Raw genomic sequence first — 21,364 nt, forward strand, 5'->3', positions numbered from 1 at the left:
ACCACCAGTGACCTAGGCTCACAGGGAGCCTGCCCAGTGAACTGAGCTTCAGGAAAGGAGTGGGTGGTGTGTCAGACTCCAGGGTTCAATTTGGCCTCATATTGCACAGGTTCAAAGGACGCAACCATTTGGGGGGGTGGATGGGAAAGGAAGGAAATAAAGCTAGTGAGGAACGCACCCTGGCCCTCGGGTTAGTACACACTGCCAGGTAAATGGAAGAGAAGGTTTGGGGTAGCCGAAGGGAAAGTGAAGAGGCACTGCAATGCCAGATCTGAAAACCGTTCTGCATTCAGTCCACTGTCGAAGGACCCCCATCCCATTTCCTCTGCAGGAGCTCGCCCCCCAAGCCCTGGAAACAGGAAAGCTCTGAATCGGGCACTCACACCTCCTGTCTAGGCCAGCAACACGCAAGTTAACACTGACGGCCAGCGTCCCTAGCTGTGCTCGAGTTGGGCCTCGTTGTAGTCCATGATGCGGAGCTGGCCCACGCTGTCCGGCTTTGGGGCAGGCGGCAGCGGGCCATCAAGGGCTGGGGGGGGCCTGGCTTCCACACCCGAGTCTTTGCCCAGCTCTGTCTTTAGGGTCTCGGAAAGGCTGCCGACAGTCAGGCCGTCCTCGTCGCACTGGCTCTCGCTCTTGTTACGGAACAGCTCTCGCGCCTTCATGCCCAGAAAGCTCTCTGAACTGGGAAGCGAGCCCACGGTCGCGGGGGTGCCGGAAGCGGGCTCGCCCACCGCCGTCTCCCACCGACTGCTGAAGGGGCCCGCCCTGGGGTTGGGGGGTTTCTCTGGGGTAGAGAGCTCACTGCTGCTGCCGCCGCCTCTGCTGCCACCACCGCCCCGGGCGCTGCTGGGCCTGGGGGGCTTGGTCTCACCGTTACGGCCAGGGGCCTCTTCGTTGTGCCCTGTCACCGAATCCGAGCAGCCGTCCTGACAGTAGTCAAGCCTGTAAGAAATCGAGGGGGAGGAAGAGGATTGGTGGCTGCGGCGTCCAACCACTCCAACCCCACCAGGGAGGCGTGGGGTCACACTGCCATGTGCTCATGCCGACGGGGAGCTCCACCGGCCGGCTCTGTGTCCTAGGACAGAGGACGCACACATGAGAGCGTGTGAACATCAGACGGCGATCTTAAATAGAAATGCTCCCTGGGACCATCACTGAGCGACTCGGGGCCCAGGACAAGGAGCAGAGGACAGCCAGGCCCTCAGGGACGCAGCTCAGAGCTCGTAGGCTGGGACCTCCCGACACAGCCACGGCTGCCGACTTGGTTCCTACCTTTCCTCCGCTGCTTCCGCTGCTTCCGGTTTCTGTTCTTCAAGTTTTCTCAGGAGGCCATCCTTCTCCAACTTGCCATATAAATCTAAGATCTCCAATTCGAACACCTGGGTGATCTTCTTCTGGGACTCATACCTGCTCTCTGCAGCCTGCAGCTGTCCTCTGAAAGACAAGGACCGCCCCTCAGAGTGTAGGAGGTTCTACTCAGTAAATACATCACAGCAAAAACCTCTCCCCGCCAAAGTTACCTTGCCTGGAGTTTGACATCCTCTAAATACTTTTTCTGTTCTAAAAGAAGGTGGTCTTTCTTAGCCAGATGAGATTCCAGTTCCAAAATCCGTTTCTGACAGGTATCAAGTCTCTGATTCTGCTGGAGGACATGGCTCCTGTTTTTTTCTAGCTCTTTCCGATATGCAGCCTTCATCATTTCTACTTCCTTAAAAAAAAAAAGGAACTGCAGTTAGTACTTTTAGAAAATGAACAAGCCATATCTACTTTGAAAAATCTATGTAACAAGCACTGAGAACATCGGTATACTGCTAGTGGAAACAGAAACTAGTTGCAACTTTCTGGAAAGTAAGTGGGCAGGAAGTATTAACCAACTAATCCTTTCCTGAAATCTAACCCTATGGAGATTATCTGAAACAGGAATACATATTTTGGCACAAAAATAACCATCACAGGATATTTAGAAGAAAAAAAGACTAGAAACATTGTGAAGTCTAATGGTAAGGAAACAGTTAAGTAAATTAAAATACATCTTCAACAAATTTTTAAAATGATATATATCAATAAAAGACTATAAAAGCCATGTGTATGGTATGGTCAATTATGTAAATATACACATCTGACAACATGCCAATATTCAGTTACAATCTCAACATGGTGGTGGTACTGACAGAGTCAACTCCTAGGCAGATTGATAAGAAGTCCGGGGTCCCCGAGGAGAAGAAAGGGGTCTGGGGTTCTTGAGGAGAGAGTGGTCTGGAATTCTCAAGGAGGAGGAAAGGACAAACTTTTTCTTTCTCTACATTCCTTAGTCTTAGTCACATAAAACGTTTTTTTCTTTAAGCCTCAAACTGATGATTACACAACAAACAACTCAGCTGAAGCTCTGCACTAGGGATTAAACAATGTATCCTGTTTGAGGACAGTTTCTCCTTCCTGAAAGCCTTCTGACTAATCCTGGTATTTTAGAATGTATATTATGAGAGTACATCTGGTAGGATCTTTCTGTTGTTAAATTCTAATCCTGTTATTCTAAAATGTAAAATGTGGCAGTGGGTCTGGTAAAATGCTTACAACCTTGAGACATTCCTTTGATTTAATTGTAATAACCAAATAAAAAAGTATGTAACTCGCTTGCTAAGATTAGCAAGGGGTTTGCACTGCATCCTGCTTCTGATGTCTATGTCAGAGGCTTTCTTGGTCCCTCTTCACACTTTAATAAAACTCTGCTACACAAAAGTTCTTGAGTGATCAAGCCTGGTCCCTGGTCCCGAAGCTAAATCTTCTTCAGAGATCATGAATCCAACACCATTCACCGTAAGCTGTCACCATGCTGTGGGTTGTTCTTTCCTGCTCCCCGCTCTCTCCTAACATCGGCTAAGATCAAGCTAGCAACGCAAGGTGAGTGACCAGATTTGCTCGGGCAAGGCAGCATCTGCAGACCAAACACGCACGTGAGGCCTGTCAATCGTGCCAGGAAGACAGCCTGCCTACTGACTGATGGCAGCAGCAAGGGTACACTGGCACTCGGAAAAAGAGGTGGAGAGGACACTTCTCTAACAAGCATGTGCTGCATTTGTGTGGTGTGTTGTTTTTTTTTAATTGTGGTAAGATAAGCTTAATATGAAATTTACATTGGTTTTTTTTTAAAGGAGCAAGGAGATGAGCATCCCAGAAGGCACTTCTGCCTTGAAGATGACCAGCAAGTTTAATGCCTCCTCGGTCAGAAGGGGATGGAGTCAAGCTCAGGACTGGGACTGGATAATGTGGCCATTCCAGTTATGGTCAAATGGCTCCAGACTTTAGCATAGGGTAGTGAACAAACTAGCTCAGCAGTAAAGAACCTGCCTGCCTATGCAGGAGACGTAGGTTTGATCCCTCAATGGGTGGGGAAGATCCCCTGGAGAAGGAAATGGCAACCCACTCCAGTATTCTTGCCTGGGAAATTTCATGGACAGAGGAGCCTGGCAGGCTACAGTCATGGGATCACAAAGAGTTGGACACGACTGAGCAACTAAACAACAAGTGAAAAAACTGAACTTGTCATAAAAGACAGCAGTTACTTATGGAACCTCAAAGGAATGAACTTGAAACATCCATGCGTTAGCACTAACCCTCACAGCCATTAAGAGGGGCTACAACCAATACTTAACAGTCATTCCCCACCTGAGGCTAGATACCCACTCCTCCTCCTCAACTTGACTAAACAAAAGGAAGCCCAGCTCCAGGCCAAGAGGTGAGTTCAAGGCAATAGCTGACTAGGGATGCGCACACAACATTCAGTTCAGTTTAGTCGCTCAATCATGTCTGACTCTGTGTGACCCCATGGACTGCAGCACGCCAGGCCTCCCTGTCCATCACCAACTCCCGGAGTTTACCCAAACTCATGTCCATCAAGTCAGTGAAGCCATCCAACCTTCTCATCCTCTGTCATCCCCTTCTCCTCCTGCCTTCAGTCTTACCCAGCATCAGGGTCTTTTTCAATGAGTCAGTTCTTCGCATCAGGTGACCAAAGTATTGGAACTTCAGCTTCAGCATCAGCCCTTCCAATGAACATGAAGGACTGATTTCCTTTAGGACTGACCTGTTTAATCTCCTTGCTGTCTAAGGGACTCGCAAGAATCTTCTCCAACACCGCAGTTCAAAAGCATCAACTCTTCATCACTCAGCTTTATGGTCCAACTCTCACATCCATACGTGAGTACTGGAAAAACCATAGCTTTGACTACACGGACCTTTGTCAGCAAAGTAATGTCTCTGCTTTTTAATATGCCATGTTGGTCATAGGTTTTCTTCCAGGGAGCAAGTATCTTTTAATTTCATGGCTGCAGTCACCATCTGCAGTGATTTAGAGCCCAAGAAGTAAAGTCTGTCACTGTTTCTCCATCTATTTGCCATGAAGTGATGGGACGGGATGCGATGATTTTAAGTTTTTTGAATGTAAATTTTTAAGCCAGCTTTTTTACTCTCCTCTTTCACCTTCATCAAGAGGCTCTTTAATTCCTCTTCACCTTCAGCCATAAGGGTGGAGTCATCTGCATGTCCGAGGTTATTGATATTTCTCCCTGCTATCTTGATTCCAGCTTGTGCTTCATCCAGTCCGCTGTTTTGCCTGACATACTCTGCACATAAGTTAAATAAGCAGGGTGACAATGTACAGCCTTGACGTACTCCCTTTCTCAATTTGGAACCAGTCTGTTGTTCCATGTCTGGTTCTAACTATTGCTTCTTGACATGCATACAGATTTCTCAGGAGGCAGCTAAGGTAGTCTGGTATTCCCATCTAAGAATTTTGCAGTTTGTTGTGATCCACACAGTCAAAGGCTTTAGCACAGTCAATGTAGTAGATGTCTTTTGGAATTCTCTTGCTTTCTCTATGATCCAACAAATGTAGGCAATTTGATCTCTGGTTCTTCTGCCATTTCTAAATCCAGCTTGAACATCTGGAAGTTTTCGGTTCACATACTGTTGAAGCCTGGCTTGGAGAATTCTGAGCATTACTGGACACAGAACATAACCTTGGCCAGTAAGAAGGGTGGGAGGTTGGGTGGGACTGGTTTCCTGGATGAGAGACCTGTAGGCAGTGATGTTCTCCTCTTCCTTGGGACATCATGACATTACCTTTGACAGTATTAACTGGGGCACACACCTTGCAACCAGGAGCACAGGTTGACAGGATAAGGTTGGGTGGTGCAAAAGAGCAGAAAGAACCGGGTTCCTTGATGCCGTCCCTCAACAACTGACCCTACCAACCTGGAACTCACCTGCTTCGGACTTCTTGTCAAGCTAAATGACGACACTCTTTACAGTTAAGCCAGTGAAGTCTTTTTTTGTTACAAGTCAGTGTCACCATGCCCCTTTTATGAACTGAGGTCAGGGGGCCTACTCGAAGTCCCAAGTGTTTAAGTGTTCCAATTGGAAGACAGCACCACAAAGGCCAACCCAGCCACACTTCCCTCAGGAGATGTTAGTGCATTTAAGTCAGCTTTATCAGATGTCCTCTAGTCCCTCAGGCCTGTTTCCCCTTCTTTCTTCCTCCAAGGCCATTATACCTTCAAAATAAGTGACAGCTGGTTTCTAGAGACACTTACACATTTAACATTTAAGCGAGTCTGAATCTGAGTTGAGAGAAGCTGAGAAATAAGGAGTAACTCCTACGAAAATTACATCTCTCTGGTTCTGAGACTACTCCCTTTATTTGGCAAAAAAAAAAAAAAAAAAGGTTTACAAAGCACAAGCCCAAGAAACCTCAGAGAATGCCTATGTGTGATGGAGAAGTTACTGACAGAAAGCATCTAAGCATTTACTCCTAAAATTCCATCCCAACTCACTCACTGATGTTACCCTAGGCTATCTACAAAGTGACATAAAACTTCTGCCTCGACACCACTGGTGAGGCCTTAATTAATGGGAGATCATCCAGATGCTGGCCTGGTTGCCAGGACTGAACCACCATCTGCTGAAATTAAATTCAGCATCATGAAGGAGAGAAAAATATGTATAGCAGTATAAACCCACATCCCTGAGAGCGCTACACTAAACAGAACTGGCTTCCCCAAGCTATTTAATTGTCTGTCTGTCTGTCTCTCTCTGTTTCAAGAGAGCAAGGGTAAGAGAAGGGACACAGTTTCATCACCTACTCTGTCCCAATTACCATCAGGTGCTTTCACCTGTGCCTGACTTAATTTTGAAGCGGCCCACTAGGGGAAACAAGCTCATGTGACAGCTGAAAGGAGCCTGTGTTGCCAGGCCAGGGAGAGGTGGAAACGACCCTAGGGCTGCCAGACACTTTCTAGGAAACTGTTCATAAGCCGTTCTCTAGCCTGTGCCACAGACACACTGCCTGGGTCGTAAGAGCATCCCAGGCAGGGTCTGGCTCCCGAACCCACATACCTTGGTGGTGTCTGAATGCTTGTTCTGCAGCTGTTCCAAATACAGCTCGTTGACTTCCCCAAGAACCAACAGTTGCCTGTTCAAGAACTCCATCTGCTGTTGGACCGACTCACTATTTGAGAGCTAACCAAAACAAAGAAAGAGGCAAAGGGAAAGAGCTGAGCACACAAAGCCAGCAAAGGGGCAGGAAGCAGGGAAGCAGCTGGCTATTCAGGGCTGGCCCACTGTATACAGCACAGTGGCCAGTGGGGATGGCCAGGGGCAACAAAGATGGACAGAAATGCACTTCAAAACTGTCCGTCTGCAAAGGGGAAGAAGTGCAAATGCTCCATGTCAAAACTGGCCACCTACAGGACACCTACAGGAGATGGGTGCGTATACAACCCCACAGCAGGGATGTTAGGCTCAGGGGAATAAAGTCTCAGAGAAAACCCACCAGTTCTTTTTCTTTTTTAACTTATTTTTATTTTTTGGCCACAATGCCCAGCATTCAGGATCTTAGTTCCCTGACCAGGGGTTGAACCTGTGCCCCCTGCCGTGGAAGCGCAGAGTCTTAACCAGTGGACCGGAAGGAAGTCCCCCCACTGGTTCTTGAATAAGCAATTTATAGAGAGTGCAACGACTCCCAGAGAGGAAAAGATCGTGGATCAAAAAGCTGAATGAACTCTTCCCGTTTATGTGAACAAGTATTGAGGAGGAGTTCCTGGGGCTCAGGCTGGGCGGCTCCCTGCTGCAGGGCTGTCCGCACGCCGTCTGATATTTAGGGGTGCCCTGCCTGCCCGCTCCATGTCAGCAGCATCAAGGATGTCAACCACAAATGTGTGCAGACACTGCCCAGGCCCTCTGGAGGAGGGGAGGCCCTGACGCGGACGCACAGGCGGCACGCGTGTCCCGCCTGGGGGGAGCGGCCCTCACCTTCTGGGACACCTGGCTGAGCAGCAGCTCCGTGTGGCACACCTTGTTGTTGGCCTTCTTCAGCTCCACGCGCAGCTCCGCGATCATGTTCCTGCAGTCCGCCAGCTTCGTCTGCCAGAGACACGGGCCAGGGAGTCACACACGGGGTGGTGGCGGGTCGGGCCACGGGGCGCCCGGCCCTCAGCCCACAGTCCAGGGAGAGCTGGGAGAGCCTCAGGCCTTAGCTGCTCTACTCTTCCTGGGCCATCACATTTAAACCTAACTTCTTAGTTTTAAAAAAGGCAGTTACAATTTCTGAGTGATTAACAAAAGGAAAAAAAAACAAAAACAAAACCACCTTAAGTCTGCAGTTCCCAAACTGCACGGAAGAGCCCCAGGGCTACACAGCAGGCTCACAGGGGCGCTGCGGGGCTAGTTGTAAATTTTGAGGGAGACACAGCGACATCTGTTGGTAATGATGTGAACTACTAGTTGGAGGCAGCTCAGGGCTTGAGTGTCAGCTCTTGTGTGTGCTTTTAGGTGGTTGCTGATAAACATCACCGTGAGGAAAGCAATGTGAAACAGGAATGGAGGGCATCAGTGTCTCATGACTCCAAGGTCTGAGACTCTCTGCAGCGCAGAGAGTACACTCAGCATTAGGAAGTAGCTGTGGTTATTCAAAAATAAAACTGAAAACTGAAAAAAGAAATGCATGTGTATTATTTTCAATTTTTTTTCTTCTTCAAATTGCTAGGACCCCAAGTCCAAATTGTTTGGATCTCCTTAAGAAGCAGAACTTTCAGGTGTTTCTTTCAGCTGTGGAGCACCAAGAAAAAATTACTGAAATGCTAAAAGAACTGTGACCTCCGAAAGCCAGGGACCCTCTGCCCTTAAAGAGCACCCGACACAAAATCCAGCTGCTGTGACTTCAGAGATGAGCCGGGGCTTTCACGCCCTCTTCGGCCGTCTCTGTAGTTCGTACCTGTAGCTCCTGGCTCTGGTTGTAGAACTCCTCCCGGTCGTGCTGAAGCTGTCTGATCTGGCTATGCAGCTGGGTGACCACCGTGTCTCGCTGCTCCTGAAGCTGACTGTACCTGGCTTGTTCTTTCTGAAGACTAATCTTCCATATCTGGATGTCTTTCTCTTGCAACTTCAACTGGTCTTTCTAGCAGACACCAAAGATGCCATCATTTTAGCTGCCTTCCAGCCTGGGCAGTGATGCTCAAGTTCAAAGCACACTGCAGACATTTCACCTGAACAGTCACGAGCTAACCTGAGGCTGTAACCGCAGACCAGGAACCTGCCAGCTCACTGCTGTCTAACTTGGCTTTTGGTCAAGGGTTTCCAAATTGCACATTAGCAACTGGATCAGAAGAGGCTTAAAGAACTTTTCTCAGCCATCAGCCTGCTCCCAATACTTTCAGAAGTCCTAACCGCCAGCACTGGACTTCTCAGGTGGCACCAGTACTAAAGAACCCACCTGCCGAAGCAGGAGACGTAAGAGACGCAGGTTTGATCCCTGAGTTGGGAAGATCCCCTGGAGGAGGGCATGGCAACCCACTCCTATGGACAGAGGAGCCTGCTGGGCTACAGTCCCTAGGGTTGCAAGGAGTCAGACACCACTGAAGCAACTCAGCACACAGCCACCAGTGCTGACGTGAGCAGTGGTACTGGCCAAGGTCACTAAGGTGACAGATACTGGATTCCCGCCCTGCCCTGCACTGGGCCGGTGCTCTTTGCATCCCCAGTTAAGGAGGAGATGTTGCTATCACTACTCTCATTTTCCCTAACGGGTGGCAGGGGCCTCCAGAGGCTCCATTACTTTCCTAAGGTAACTGGGCGGGGAGGCAAGGTCATGTCCAGCTCTGCCTGGCTTCACCACGCTCCCCACCCCCCACGAGTTTTTGTCATGAGAGCTGCGTCTGGAGAGCTAGTTTTACATCTGGAGAAACAAAATCACCTTTTGCCTCTACTATCATTACCGCCGATTACAGACCAACAAACACCAAAAATCACTTGTCCCCACTGGTGCCAAGAGCTGCAAGGGAATGCGGGGATGCAACCCTTCACGGGCTGACCCCCAGACGCCGGTGGGTGGGGCCAGACGGAGAGCCCACCCCCGCCCCGCCCCGCCCCGCGGGGCTCACCATGGCAGCGTTGTGCTCCTCCAGAGCCGCGGCCCGGATCACCTTGCGCAGGAGCCGCCTGTTGCGCAGCGCGTGCTGCTGCCGCTTGAAACGCTCGTAGAGTAACTGGTTGTGCAGTAAAAGCAACTGGTTACGGAGGGTGCGGATCTCATCTGAGGGAGGAGAGCCTGATTTTAAAGCAGAGGGAGGATGGCAGAGATGCCTTTTACATGTTGTTCAATCGAGGCCCCGCCCAGAGATTAACGCAATTCTTGAAGGAAGAAGTCACTCGCTTTGCCAATGACCACCTGGCTCCCAGTCAGTCGCTGGGGGCTGCAGGGGCTGGGGGTGGGCAGTGCTTACTACCTATCTCCCTTTGAAAGGAACACAGAGGGAGGGGCATGAGGCAGGATGCCTGAGAGCCCTGTGTATCTCCCCACCTATCTGGAATATGATTATATGTGTGTCTACTCAAGACTCTTTCCCATGCTTCACAGTATCTTCCTACTACCCCTCCCTTCACCTGGATCTTTTCTAGGGAGAAGCCTGGCGTGAGGGCTGCCTTCCTGCGCTTCTGCTCTCAAGCACTGGGCTCCTTGCTACTCTTCAAAAATAGGAAATGCTGACTTTGCAACACGTGAGCTACTATGTAGCCAAGCAGATAACCCAGCTGGAGCCATGGGAAGGGGCACCTCCTTCAAGGACAGAAAGGGCCACCAGCAGGCAGGATCCCTGCCAGCTGGATTTGGAGCTGAAGTAACAACTTTACCTCCGAAGTGGGTCCAGTCAACAGACTTGCTGGGTAAAGACAACCTAGGAAGAAAGTTGCCAAGTAACAAAGTTACCAATCTCAGCTGGAAAAACTAGGCAGATCACTTCTCTGTGGTCACAAGCCAGGGGCATGAGACAGTTTCAAACTTGAAGTCCACTGGAGACAGAGGGGGTCACAGTCCCCAATAAGCATGACCAAGACTCCAGAATGGAAAGACCCCTAACTCAGAGCTCACACTGCAGCCTGTGTATGCTGGGCGGCTCTTCACAGCAATGAGAGATCAAACACACTGGGCACTGTTTTCAACCCTCCCTGCTGCCATACACAGGCTCTCTGCTGAGAAGCTACAGTCCTCCAGGTTAAGGACACAGAAGATGATTTACCTGAGTCTACTACACTAGAATTCATTCAAGCAAGACCTTAACCAGGACAGTTATCTGTCAAATTCCACTTGGGTTATTCTGCAGAAGAAAAATGAAAGCCCTCACCCCCTAAGAGCCTGTTTAGGAACGACATTACTGTGGATAGTGATTCTCTTATCCTTTCGTAGGTCACCTTTGAAAACCATAGTAAAAGAAGGGCTGAAAACAGCCATTCAGAGGGGTTCTTAACCCATGTGTGTGAGCAGGAAGTGGGGACAGGCCACCTTGACCTTGCACTGAAATGTTGATTTTATTTTCCATCTAATGGGCTACGGTACCAAAACAGAACAACAAAAAATCTGTAGCTGGAGAAGGTGACTTTGTGACCAATATTTCTGTATTATTTGAATACCACAGGCTCATCCTCAAATGTCGGAGAGCAGACATGAAAGCATTTACGCTTGCTCACAGCACAGGAGGGTCTATGTAGAGAAGACTCATTTCTCACTGGCCCGTTCTCTAAGGAATGACCTGAGGGCAACATGCACAGAGGACACGCACATTCGTAGGTATAAAAAGGCAACAAGCTAGAAGGACGCCCGACAAGTCGTAGAACCAGCTACCTCTGGTGAGCACACGGAGAGGAACTCCTGCCTCCAACCACCCGCTTCCTGCAGCTCCTAACCGAGTGGCAAGTGCGAGACCAAGCCCGCGCCCGGGCCTCACCTGCTGAGCTCCTTGCTGTGCACGTCGGCCCCCTGCTGTACCAGCCTGTCCAGCACCTCCACGGGGGAGGCGGAGGGCGGGACGTCCTCTTCTGCGCCTCCCTTTGCCTTCTTCAGCAGCTCCTCCGTCTTCTTGCTGACAAAATGATGGGCAGTCTTTGGCAATGCCACCTCAAAAAGATGATCGTACGGGGGAGGCTGCCCACTGCCAAACCCCACTCCCCTCTGAGGTGGAATTTTACAGGGGCTGGGGGTGAGGATGCTGGCCTCCAGGGAGGCCTGGCGCTCCCTGTTCCCGGCAGGGCTCTCCCCGGTGCCTCCGCAGGGCAGGTCTATGGGCGTGAAGGCTTGCTTTGGTGTGTCAGGCCCCGGCTTGTCCAGGGAGGAGTTTAAAGGCTCAGAGTTCGCACTGGTGCCCTGAGTGCTGGAGGAGGCTGAGAGGGTCTTCCGCGGGCAGCCCGGCAGACTGTCCCGGTAGAAGGGCGAGTCGAAGCCTCCTCGAGGAACCAGGGGCTCGGCATCGGCCGTTGTGATCTCAGACAGCTCTTTAGATATGGCCGCTGCAAGGAGGGAGGAGGGAAGAGATGGCGCATCCGGGTCAGGATGGGCAGTGTAGGGCTGTGTGCTGCCCTGTGCTACCCAGAGGGACGAGGCCAGGGCTCAGAACAAAACTCCCATCTCCCTCCCCCAAAGGAAGAAAAAGCAGGCACTCCTGTGCATCTTGATATTAAGTCCTGGTTTTCAGGCAGAATGAGGGTTTTATCAACGTGCAGCATCTCACACAAGCCCAGAACCCTGCACACATTACCTTCTTCTTTATCCTTCTCAATACTGTCTTCTTCAGAAGCCAGGTCTCCTAAAAACCCTGGAAGGTCACTAAGAGTGACAGATCCCTTGCCTCCGTGAAGCTCTTCTAAAGAGAAAACAGGACAAATAGGCTGGAGACCCCCCCGCCGTGAGAACTGCACACACTGTGACAGAACAGGCCCACCCTGACTCTCCTGCTGAAGACAACGGTGAGACAGCTCTCTTCTGGAGCTCCCAGAGCCAAAAGGTTACAAGGATCCAATTCAAAGTACCACAGAAGACAAAACTCTCCATTCTTTCTTAACATCGCAGAGAACAGATAAAGCCATGGTTTGATCGGCTCAAGACACATACTTAGCAGCTTTTACCGGATGCTATTATGAGGTTGGCTTTTAGAATTAATTACATGTTTCATTATCTCTGTGTTTCGTGGTGCTCTGGAATTTCCCTGTTTCCACACTATAACCCAACCCATCAAGAGTCAAGCAAGGTCCAGAGGCCTTACCTAATCCTCTGTCATTCGGAAGATGGGGTTGTCTGTGTAGACAGGGCCTTGCAGAGTCTGTTCTCTCTTCCTGAAAAGACAGGTACCATTTATATATCACAAGGCAGAAAATTGTGTGCATGGTCTCTAATGCTAGAGAAATATCCTAAACTCCTCAAATTTTAGTATATTATAAAGGAGTTTAAAGTTTAGCCCAGTAGTTCTCAAACTGGTGTCAGGACGCCTTTCTGTTCTTAAAAATGACTAAGAATCTCAAGGATTTTGTTTATGTGGCTAAATCTATTGAAAATTACCACGCTAGAAACTAAAACAGAATTTTAAAAATATTAATTCACTTAACAAACCCAGGAATTCCCTGGCGGTTCATCGTTAGGACTCCGTGCTTTCACCGCTGAGGAGGTGGGTTCAATCCCTGGTCGGGGAACTAAGATCCCACAAGCTGTGCAGCATAGCCAGAAAAATACCCAACCCAATACATTTAAACATAAATGACCTATTTCTATGAAACATAACCATATTTCCCAAAACAAAGGTAAGTTCAGTGAGAAAGGTCAAGTGGTTTCACATTTCTGCAATCTCTTTCATATCTAGCTTAATGGAAGGAGGCTGGGTTCTTATGGCTGCCTCTGCTCTGCTGGGTTACATGTTATTCTGGCTAAAGCATAGGAAGAAAACTCCAGGCCCCCACGGACAAGCAGTTATAAAAAGCAGAAAGATTTTTTAGATAATTGCAGAAAACCATCTTTGATATTACTCTAAAACTTGACAACAGTATTTTGTCTTCAAGGTTAGTCATGGAGCAGAACCTGAAGCCATGGCACTTCACTCTTCACACTATGTTAAGTAAGATCCACTGGTGTCCCTTGCCCCCCAAAGGTTATTACCTACATGTGGGTCTTTGACATCACACACAAGGCAGGCAGAACACTGGCTCACCAAGCTGTGCATATCTTCTAAGTGTTGAAACATTTCATTACATGATATCAAAAACTCAAAACTTGGGAACCAAGTTTCCCAAGACTTTTCCATCTCGTCATGAAAGATTCAGGGGCACTATCAAGCACTTGGTGGCAGATACCAGTTTTTTAATATTCTAATTGCACCTTTTTATCATGGACAACAAAGACCGTCAGTTGTTTATCTTCGAGTAACAGATCCAGTTTGTCATCTAAGAAGCTAACTGCCTGCCAAATATTCAAGTCTGAGTAACCATGGTTTGTCGCCAGTTATTCTTTCAAATAAGACTGCAGCTCCATAAGACAGCAACTAGTTCAACTCTTAACTCCAATAATGTCACAAGCGCTTATGGAAACCACCACATGTTGGTATGCACTCAAACTGCTTTTTGTCTACTTCCTGTTTTATCACAAACAATATTAAACACGTGGGTTCTTTCTACAGAATACTCAGTGTTGGCACTTTTTGGGGGGGGGGGGGGGTTGTTGCTTCTTCTGCTAAACTGAAAGAACACATCAAGGAAGAAGAATGCAACACCACTAGAAGAGTTCAATTTTGTACCAAGGGGCCAGCCATCTTACCCATCACTGTTTCTATGCCATGAGTATAAATGCCAATGCAGAAAAAAGGGGCAAATAACCACATATGAGTAACTGTGAAAGCAGATCTGCCCTGGCAGAGTCTCTTAGAAGGTCTGGGGACCCGCAGGGTCAGCAGACCACATTCTATGAGAGCTGCTGATTGGTCTATTTTCAATTGATCTGATTCAAACCCACTCCATTTTAGGTCAGACTTCTAACTGGCATAAAAGGTTTCCCAAAATGAGGCTAGAAGCAAGTCTTCGTGCATTGGCGAGGGGACAGCAGACAAGCCCAGCAAACCTTCTTGGGGGCCGTGGCCTGCGGGAGTGAAAGGTGCACGTAGTCGTCCGAATGGCAGGGTGGGGCTGGAGGAGGAGAGGTTGCAGGGGTTCCCAGAGGAGTTCCTTTCCCACCTGCTCCAAGACAAGAGCAGAACACGCACACAAACACACTGTCAGTTTAACGATTAGGAAAACTGCCACTTTCTTTCTTTCCCAGCCTAACTAGTACTGCAAAGAAAGCTGCTACACTTCGCTTTCTGGAGAATCTATATCAGTCTGTCTTTTTTTTTTTTTAGGCTCACTTTTAACTTCTGAAAGTTCCAGGCATTTGTATTAAGCATCAAAACTAGCTTTCCTGCTGCAAGAGGCTCTCAAACTCTTAGATCTTAGAGGAGACTGTTCCTTATCATAACAGGCAGGCCCAAACCAATCAGCCAAACCTAACGTAAGCCATACATACCAGCTGTACCAAAGATTTTGCTGTACGGGTGTGACAGATCAGGCGGGACGTTTCCAGGAGAAGTTGGAGGGGTGGTCATCCCACAAGCCGCAGATGGGCTCCAAAGAGTAGCCTGGGAAGTTAACAGGCAGGTCAGCAAGGAGCATCAGCCACCGCCGCCGCCCGAGGCACAAGCCCGTGACCAACCATCATTTTAAACCTAGCCTTTCGACTGGGAAACGGATCTTACTAAAGCTTTATCAAGAGACATGTTGCATTTTCTAAGTCTAGACGCCAAAAGAAAGCCAAGTGGCAACAGTTAACTTTCTCTGCAAACATGAGGCATCCTTGAAACTAACTCCTGAAACAAGCAGTGAGAGTTTCCCAACCGCAGGCTGAGCCCTGACCCCGAAGGCCAGCTTCACCAGCGAGCAGAGAAGAAAGCAGGCACACTAGATGGCAGCGTACTTGAGGCGGCTCAGCTAACAGCCGTGTCGACGGGGAACTCAGAGTCTGAGGTAGCTGCCCTGGCGTGTTTAACGTCAGCCGAGAAGTGGAGTAGGGAGTGGAAGTAGCATTCCCTACAAGGGAAGGGAAAGAACACACGGGGTCAGTGTGGGGCTCCAGTCATTCTGACAAAGAACTATGGTCCTCGAGACCATCTGACAGCATTCAGTTCCCCGCATTTAAAAAGGCTGAGGGGACTCCTAATGCCCATGGGTATAAAGTAGCATTTAGAAGGCTCTTTATAAGACCCTTTTGGAGAAGGAAATGGCAACCCACTCCAGTATTCTTGCCTGGAAAATCCCATGGACAGAGGAGCTTGGCAGGCTATAGTCCATGGGGTCGCAAAGAGTCAGACATGACTGAGTGACTAACACTTTATAATACTCTTTAGCAATAAAGTTCACTAAGGTTTGATGTCTCATTAAGCTTCAGAATAGCTTGAAAAAGCACAACTTGTATGACAATTTCAGCCGATGCTACCTGTGGATAAGCCTAGTCTTTTATTGACTCCAATTGTCCAGATTCATTCAAAACCATGTCAGTGTGACAGCCCAGGGGGCCTCACTGAAGGCATCTGAAAAAGGAGATGCTTCCTTTATAAGCAGGAGCCTATAAGTCATACCTTTCCAACCATTTTCTTTGCTAAGTGTTGAGGACACATCTCAAGTCTGCTGACATACTATCAAGGTGGAGATCAAGGTCATAAGATTGTGAATTAAACTTAGGGGAGAAGTTAATCAGGAGAAAACGGAGACAAATCCAAATTTTAAGTATTTGGGAAAACAGTTCCTAGGAGCTCAACTAAGCCTTATTGTAGGAAAAGAAACTAAAGTTAACAATAAACAATGCTTTCCAGAGACAAAGTTGTAAAGAGATAAGTACCAAAGTCACTTTTTACCATAGCTATTCTGTGTGTCAACATAAGAGCTGGCGGAGACATCGGCTGAACGATGAGGAAAACGGGCTGAGATTTGGTGAGACACAGAATAGCCATCTTCATATGAGGCTTCTGTAGGGTCCAGAGAGATTTTGGCACATTCTATGACAACATCGTGTGTTTCTAATCTCTTCCACCTGTAGAAGACAATCAAGTCAAGAAATGCAAGTTATAATCCATTTAATCAAACCATCAAATACTTCAGAGTGCAGACTCAATGCCAGTCACTGAACTATGACCAGCAAAGAACAAGGCAGAACCACCCCAGCCCCAGTACAAATTACCACTACAATAAAAGGAATTAGCCATTCATTTTACAAACCTATAGTGGTGGTGATTTAGTTGCTAAATTATGTCCAGGTCTTGTGACCCCTTGGACTATAACCCACCAAGCTCCTCTGTCCATGCAACTTCTCAGGCAAGAATACTGGAGTGGGCTGCCATTTCCTTCTCTAGAGAATCTTCCCAACCCAGAGATTGAACCCCGGTCTCATGCATTGCAGGAGATCTCCAGTACTGCAGGTGGAGTGAGCCACCAGGGAAGCCTTACAAACCTATGCCCTATTTAAAACGGTTGTATCAAATCACCGGAAACTAAACTGAAACCAAAGTTTCAGCAACAGGAGACCAGGCATAGCCTCAAAACAGAACACAGACTATGCACAGCAGTTAGCAGGGGACTCTTCTTTGGAACAAAAATCATCACAGAAGAGGGGGACATGGAAACTGCCAGGCAGCTGAGGCTGACTTAAGGTCTCCCATCAAAGCCTCAGGATTCTAATCCATCCCCAGACCAGAAATACAGATCAGCAAGTCTCAAACCCAGAGAAAGCCCATGAGGATATTTAAAGAACTGTCTCAAAGTCCTGCTGTCTGATCCAGAGTTCCATGTCTAAGGAATCAGCCTGTGGAAACAGACACATATCAAGATGGACAACAACAGTCTGCACAGCTTGTCACAGAAGAAGAAAAGAAACAACCTAAGGTCCAACCAGAGTCTACAGAAAATTACCCCACCATGAAAAAGCATGCTTTTGGCAGATCTATGATTGCCAGAAGTGGGAGAGGACACTGACCACCGAGAGTATGAAGGAACTTTCGGGGCTTTAGCTTCCAGCTAAACTGTAACCCTACCTCCATACTTCTAGACATCAACTATTAACGTCCTTATGGTAGGTGAGCATTTAGGTCACTTCCACAGATCCCTTTCCCTCCTCCCCAGTGCTCTCAAAATAACAGATCGCTGTTTTGTTGTTTCTAAATTGATTTTGAACAATTCATTATAATGACTAGATCAGTACCACTCACAGCTGAGCCAAAGAGTATTCTGTAATATTTCCCTTTCTGTTCAATTCAGTTTCTCCTAGAGTTTAAATTTTTCTGTTTCTTTGCCTCAGTCTTCCATGTATCTAATACTAATCCTTCCTAAACTTGCTCTAACAGCTGGGGAAAAACACCTAATATAATTTTTACATAACAAAATACAAACCGTCTACCGAGACTGTTCACCTTCTCCTAAAGAGCTGCCTGCCAGAGCCCTCCCTCTCCTACTGGTTGTTCTCAGCACCACTACAGAAGTTATACCAAGACTTCCCTTGCCGAAGACCCTAAGTCAGGTCCCCCATTGCCTGGACTCTGTCTTCCTTGATTTTACTTTCATTTTGGTGAAGGACACGCTTCAATGGTTCACTAAAGAAGGGTACATAGGAGGTGAATTTGAGTCCCTGCATATCTGAAACTGTCTCATACTTGATAGGCAGTCGGGCTGGGAATAAAATTCTAAGTTGAAAACCTTTTTCTTCTCCATTTTGAAGGTGTTTCAGAAGCTAACCTCATTTTGATTTCTGATCCTTACTGTTTTTTTCCCTAAAATTTCACAATACTGAGGCTGGTAACATTCTTTTCCACTAACTATGCTGGGAACTACATAAACCTCTTCAACCTGGAAACTCACATCTTTCAATTCTATTGTTATATTTTCTTGTATCATTTGTACTTGTATTGGAAATTTTCTTCTATTATTTCTTTCACAATTTCTTCCCCCACCAAAGTTTCCTCCTCCACTTTTTATTGGATGTTAGACTTTCTGGACTGATTAAATTTCTTTCATCTAACTCATCTCTATCCTTTGATTCTGCTCTCCAAGATATCCTCAAATATACCCCCCAATTCTCTTATCAAAATGTTTATTTTAGCTACAGTTTTAAATTTTCAACACTGCTTTCTCTAGTCTCTTGCGTAGTATCCCAAACTTTATATATGCACTAACATCTCATCTCTATTGTAGAAGTTCTCTTTTGCTCTCTGCATCATCATTGTTTCTTTCAGCTCCTCTATCTCCTCTTTACACTGGTCTCTTGTCTCTGGCGCTAGAACCTTTCTTCAAAGGCCAGATGACCTGCCTATCCAAGGTGAGTGAGGCTCTATAAGTTGAACCAGGAGACTTCCTAATTAACACAACAGACTGGATGTGTGCATCCAACTGCACAATGCCCCCAAACCCCACCAACATTTGTTTCCTTTTAACTATAAACCTACAAGAAAGACAAGAATGAGAAAACAGAGAACAGCACCACATGTGTTTGAAACCAGAAAGCCAAAAGTGACTGAGTGAGTGAATCCCAGAAAGCAGAATCCTAAGCTGCCAATGTTTCAAAGCTAAAAGTCAACCTGACTTACACTGGAGAATCCTTGAAAGGCAAAAGAACTTGTATACGTCAAGTATTTCTGGAAGTGGAGGTGAATGACAGGTCAATGAGGGCAGCTGAACTCAGGAAGACGGGGTAAATGCCGCCTGAGCCGAGATCCCACTCGGCTCTCCCAAATCTGTGCTCATTTCTGAAGAGGTTCAACAGAGTCTAGGGACTGAGGCACTCGCCTCTTTGAGGGCGTGAGGGCTATTCAAACAAGAGGAGTTCAGTGAGCATGTACATTCTGAAGGCCAAGACCACTCCTCTCTCCCACCAAGCAGTCTCTACTCTCCAGAAGTAGCCCAACTCTTGTAGACCAGAGATCAGAAGACCCTTTTCTGAAAAAGTCTGACAAACTCAAAAGGAAACCAATATTGATATCAGTATCTCCTACAGATGCTCAGAACCTATAAGAAACCACAGAGTCAACAAGCCCCATCCTTGTGAACAGAGTCTTTCAGTCTCCTCATCCAAATACAAGTAGATCACCAAAGACAAGCAGGTCCAAATACAAGCAGATCACCAAATACAAGTAGGTCCAAATACAAGCAGATCCAAATACAAGCAGAAAAGCCTCAAAATTTTAAAAAGCACAGCAGAGCAGTTTAGAGAAAACAGACTACACAGGAAAAAGAAAACCTTAAAATAAAACTCCCATTAATCTCATCAAAAACGTGAGACTGCATCCATGTATGGCAAAAACCACTACAATATTGTAAAGTAATTAGCCTCCAACTAATATAAATAAATGAAAAAGAAAGAAAAAAAAAAAAACAAGCTACAATTTTAAAAAATGGGAGCATCCAGAGAACTAAAAAGAGCTCTTCAGTACTGAAAACGTGGCAGAAATGAATACAGAAGGATTAGGAGCTAAAGACAATAAAATCTTTAGGAAGTAGGACAAGAGAGCAGAGAGAAAAAACAGGAGAGCAAAGAAAAGCAGAGAACCACTCCAGGAAGTCTCAATCAGAACATTAAGAGTTCTAGAAAGAAAGACGGAGATAGTCGAGGAAAAGAAATCAAGCACAATATATTTGCAGAAAATTTCCTAGCATTTAAAGATAAAAGCTTCCAGACTGAAAGATGAGAACAGATTCACGGCAAGGGACATCACTAGGAAGTTTGAGAGTATTCTGAGAGCAGAGAGAAGACAGTAAACACAGATGATCAGAAATGAGAATGTCTCTGGATTTCAACAGCAGCATTGGCGGCAAAGGAGCAATGGAATGATGCCTTCAAACTGAATGACTCCCAACCCAGACATGTGTACCCACACAGAAAACAGCGTTCTTTCTCTAAAATCCCACGAAAACAGGAGTGAACCCAGAAAGAAGGCATGAGATAGAGGAAATGGGAGAACATGCACAGGTGAGAGGCACATGGCGGCCACGCATGAGGCACAGAAGATGACTGCTGAGATCAGAACGCACGCAGAGAGACAGGCGTGTGCAGGCCTCACTAAGGTTTCTGCTGCCACCGAACCATCTTTCCAACAGAGGGACAGAGCGTCTAGGTGACCCTGGCCTAGATAACTTGCTGGTACTTAGCTTGTCGTGAATGAACACACTAATGAATACACTAATGAAGTTCCTACTCTCCCTGGATTAGCTAAGGACGTCCATCTCATCCCACAGAAGGACTCTGCTCTGAGCTACACCCAGAAGCTGCCGCAGTGCACATGCGGCAGTCTCCGCCCCCCGCCACATTTCGGCCCACACTCAGGGCCTGGCCCTCGCCGCTGCTCAGACCAGATGCCCTAACGAGGGCAAGCCGTGCGTTCTCCTCCCTCGGCTCCTCCTCTCACCTCCTGGGAACCTTCATCTCATGGTGACAAGACTGCCTTTCCCAAGGCCAGACTTTGCCTCCTTTCAACATGAAACAACACATGTGGTCAAACCATAAAAGAGAGGAATTCCCTGGTGGTACAGTGGTTAAGAATTCGCCTGCCAATGCAGGGGACACGGGTTCAATCTCTGATCTGGGAAGACTCCACACGTCATGGAGCAACTAAGCCTACGAGCCACAACTACTGAGCCCTTATGCTCTAGAGCCCGTGCTCTGCAACAAGAGAAGCCCCCACAATGAGAAGCCCACGCACCACAACAGAGAGTAGCCCCGCTCGCTGCAACTAGAGAACGCCTGTGCACAGCAACAAAGACCCACTGCAACCAAAAAATAAAATAAATTTTTTTTTTTAACGTAAGAGAATAATTAAAATGAAAGCAAGAACAGCAGTTGTCTCTGAGGTGAGACAGGGAACAGGGACAGAGATGACTGCAACTAGAGAGGGTACCGTTGCATTTTTTTTAAAGTGGTGTCTACACAAGCATCCGCAGATTACTATTAACTTTTCTTACACATTTTCTAAGCTCCTCTACATGTATC

At 47.3% G+C, this 21,364-nt stretch overlaps 1 protein-coding gene across 15 annotated transcripts in view; it reads right to left on the bottom strand.

The window, feature by feature from the left end:
- Positions 1-265: 265 nt before the first annotated feature.
- The window catches only part of TSC1 (TSC complex subunit 1), a 47,687-nt gene continuing 26,588 nt past the window's right edge, over positions 266-21,364 (bottom strand). For 13 of the 15 annotated variants that reach the window (XM_020910958.2, XM_020910964.2, XM_020910960.2 and 10 more), the window contains 15 exons: positions 16,251-16,426; positions 15,314-15,426; positions 14,867-14,978; positions 14,426-14,538; positions 12,588-12,657; positions 12,084-12,188; positions 11,277-11,835; positions 10,186-10,229; positions 9,438-9,604; positions 8,273-8,455; positions 7,312-7,422; positions 6,397-6,519; positions 1,524-1,711; positions 1,276-1,437; positions 266-945 (listed from right to left, as the gene is read on the bottom strand). In XM_020910958.2, the coding sequence (XP_020766617.2) occupies positions 435-945; positions 1,276-1,437; positions 1,524-1,711; positions 6,397-6,519; positions 7,312-7,422; positions 8,273-8,455; positions 9,438-9,604; positions 10,186-10,229; positions 11,277-11,835; positions 12,084-12,188; positions 12,588-12,657; positions 14,426-14,538; positions 14,867-14,978; positions 15,314-15,426; positions 16,251-16,426 (2,737 nt within the window). In that variant the 3' untranslated portion in view covers positions 266-434. Of the gene's footprint in view, positions 946-1,275; positions 1,438-1,523; positions 1,712-6,396; positions 6,520-7,311; positions 7,423-8,272; positions 8,456-9,437; positions 9,605-10,185; positions 10,230-11,276; positions 11,836-12,083; positions 12,189-12,587; positions 12,658-14,425; positions 14,539-14,866; positions 14,979-15,313; positions 15,427-16,250; positions 16,427-21,364 lie in introns of those variants that run through there. The other 2 variants (XM_070454946.1, XM_070454950.1) reach the window with 2 other exon arrangements.

The sequence above is a fragment of the Odocoileus virginianus genome, chromosome 2 (genome assembly GCF_023699985.2).
Source record: "Odocoileus virginianus isolate 20LAN1187 ecotype Illinois chromosome 2, Ovbor_1.2, whole genome shotgun sequence".
Taxonomy (NCBI): domain Eukaryota; kingdom Metazoa; phylum Chordata; class Mammalia; order Artiodactyla; family Cervidae; genus Odocoileus; species Odocoileus virginianus.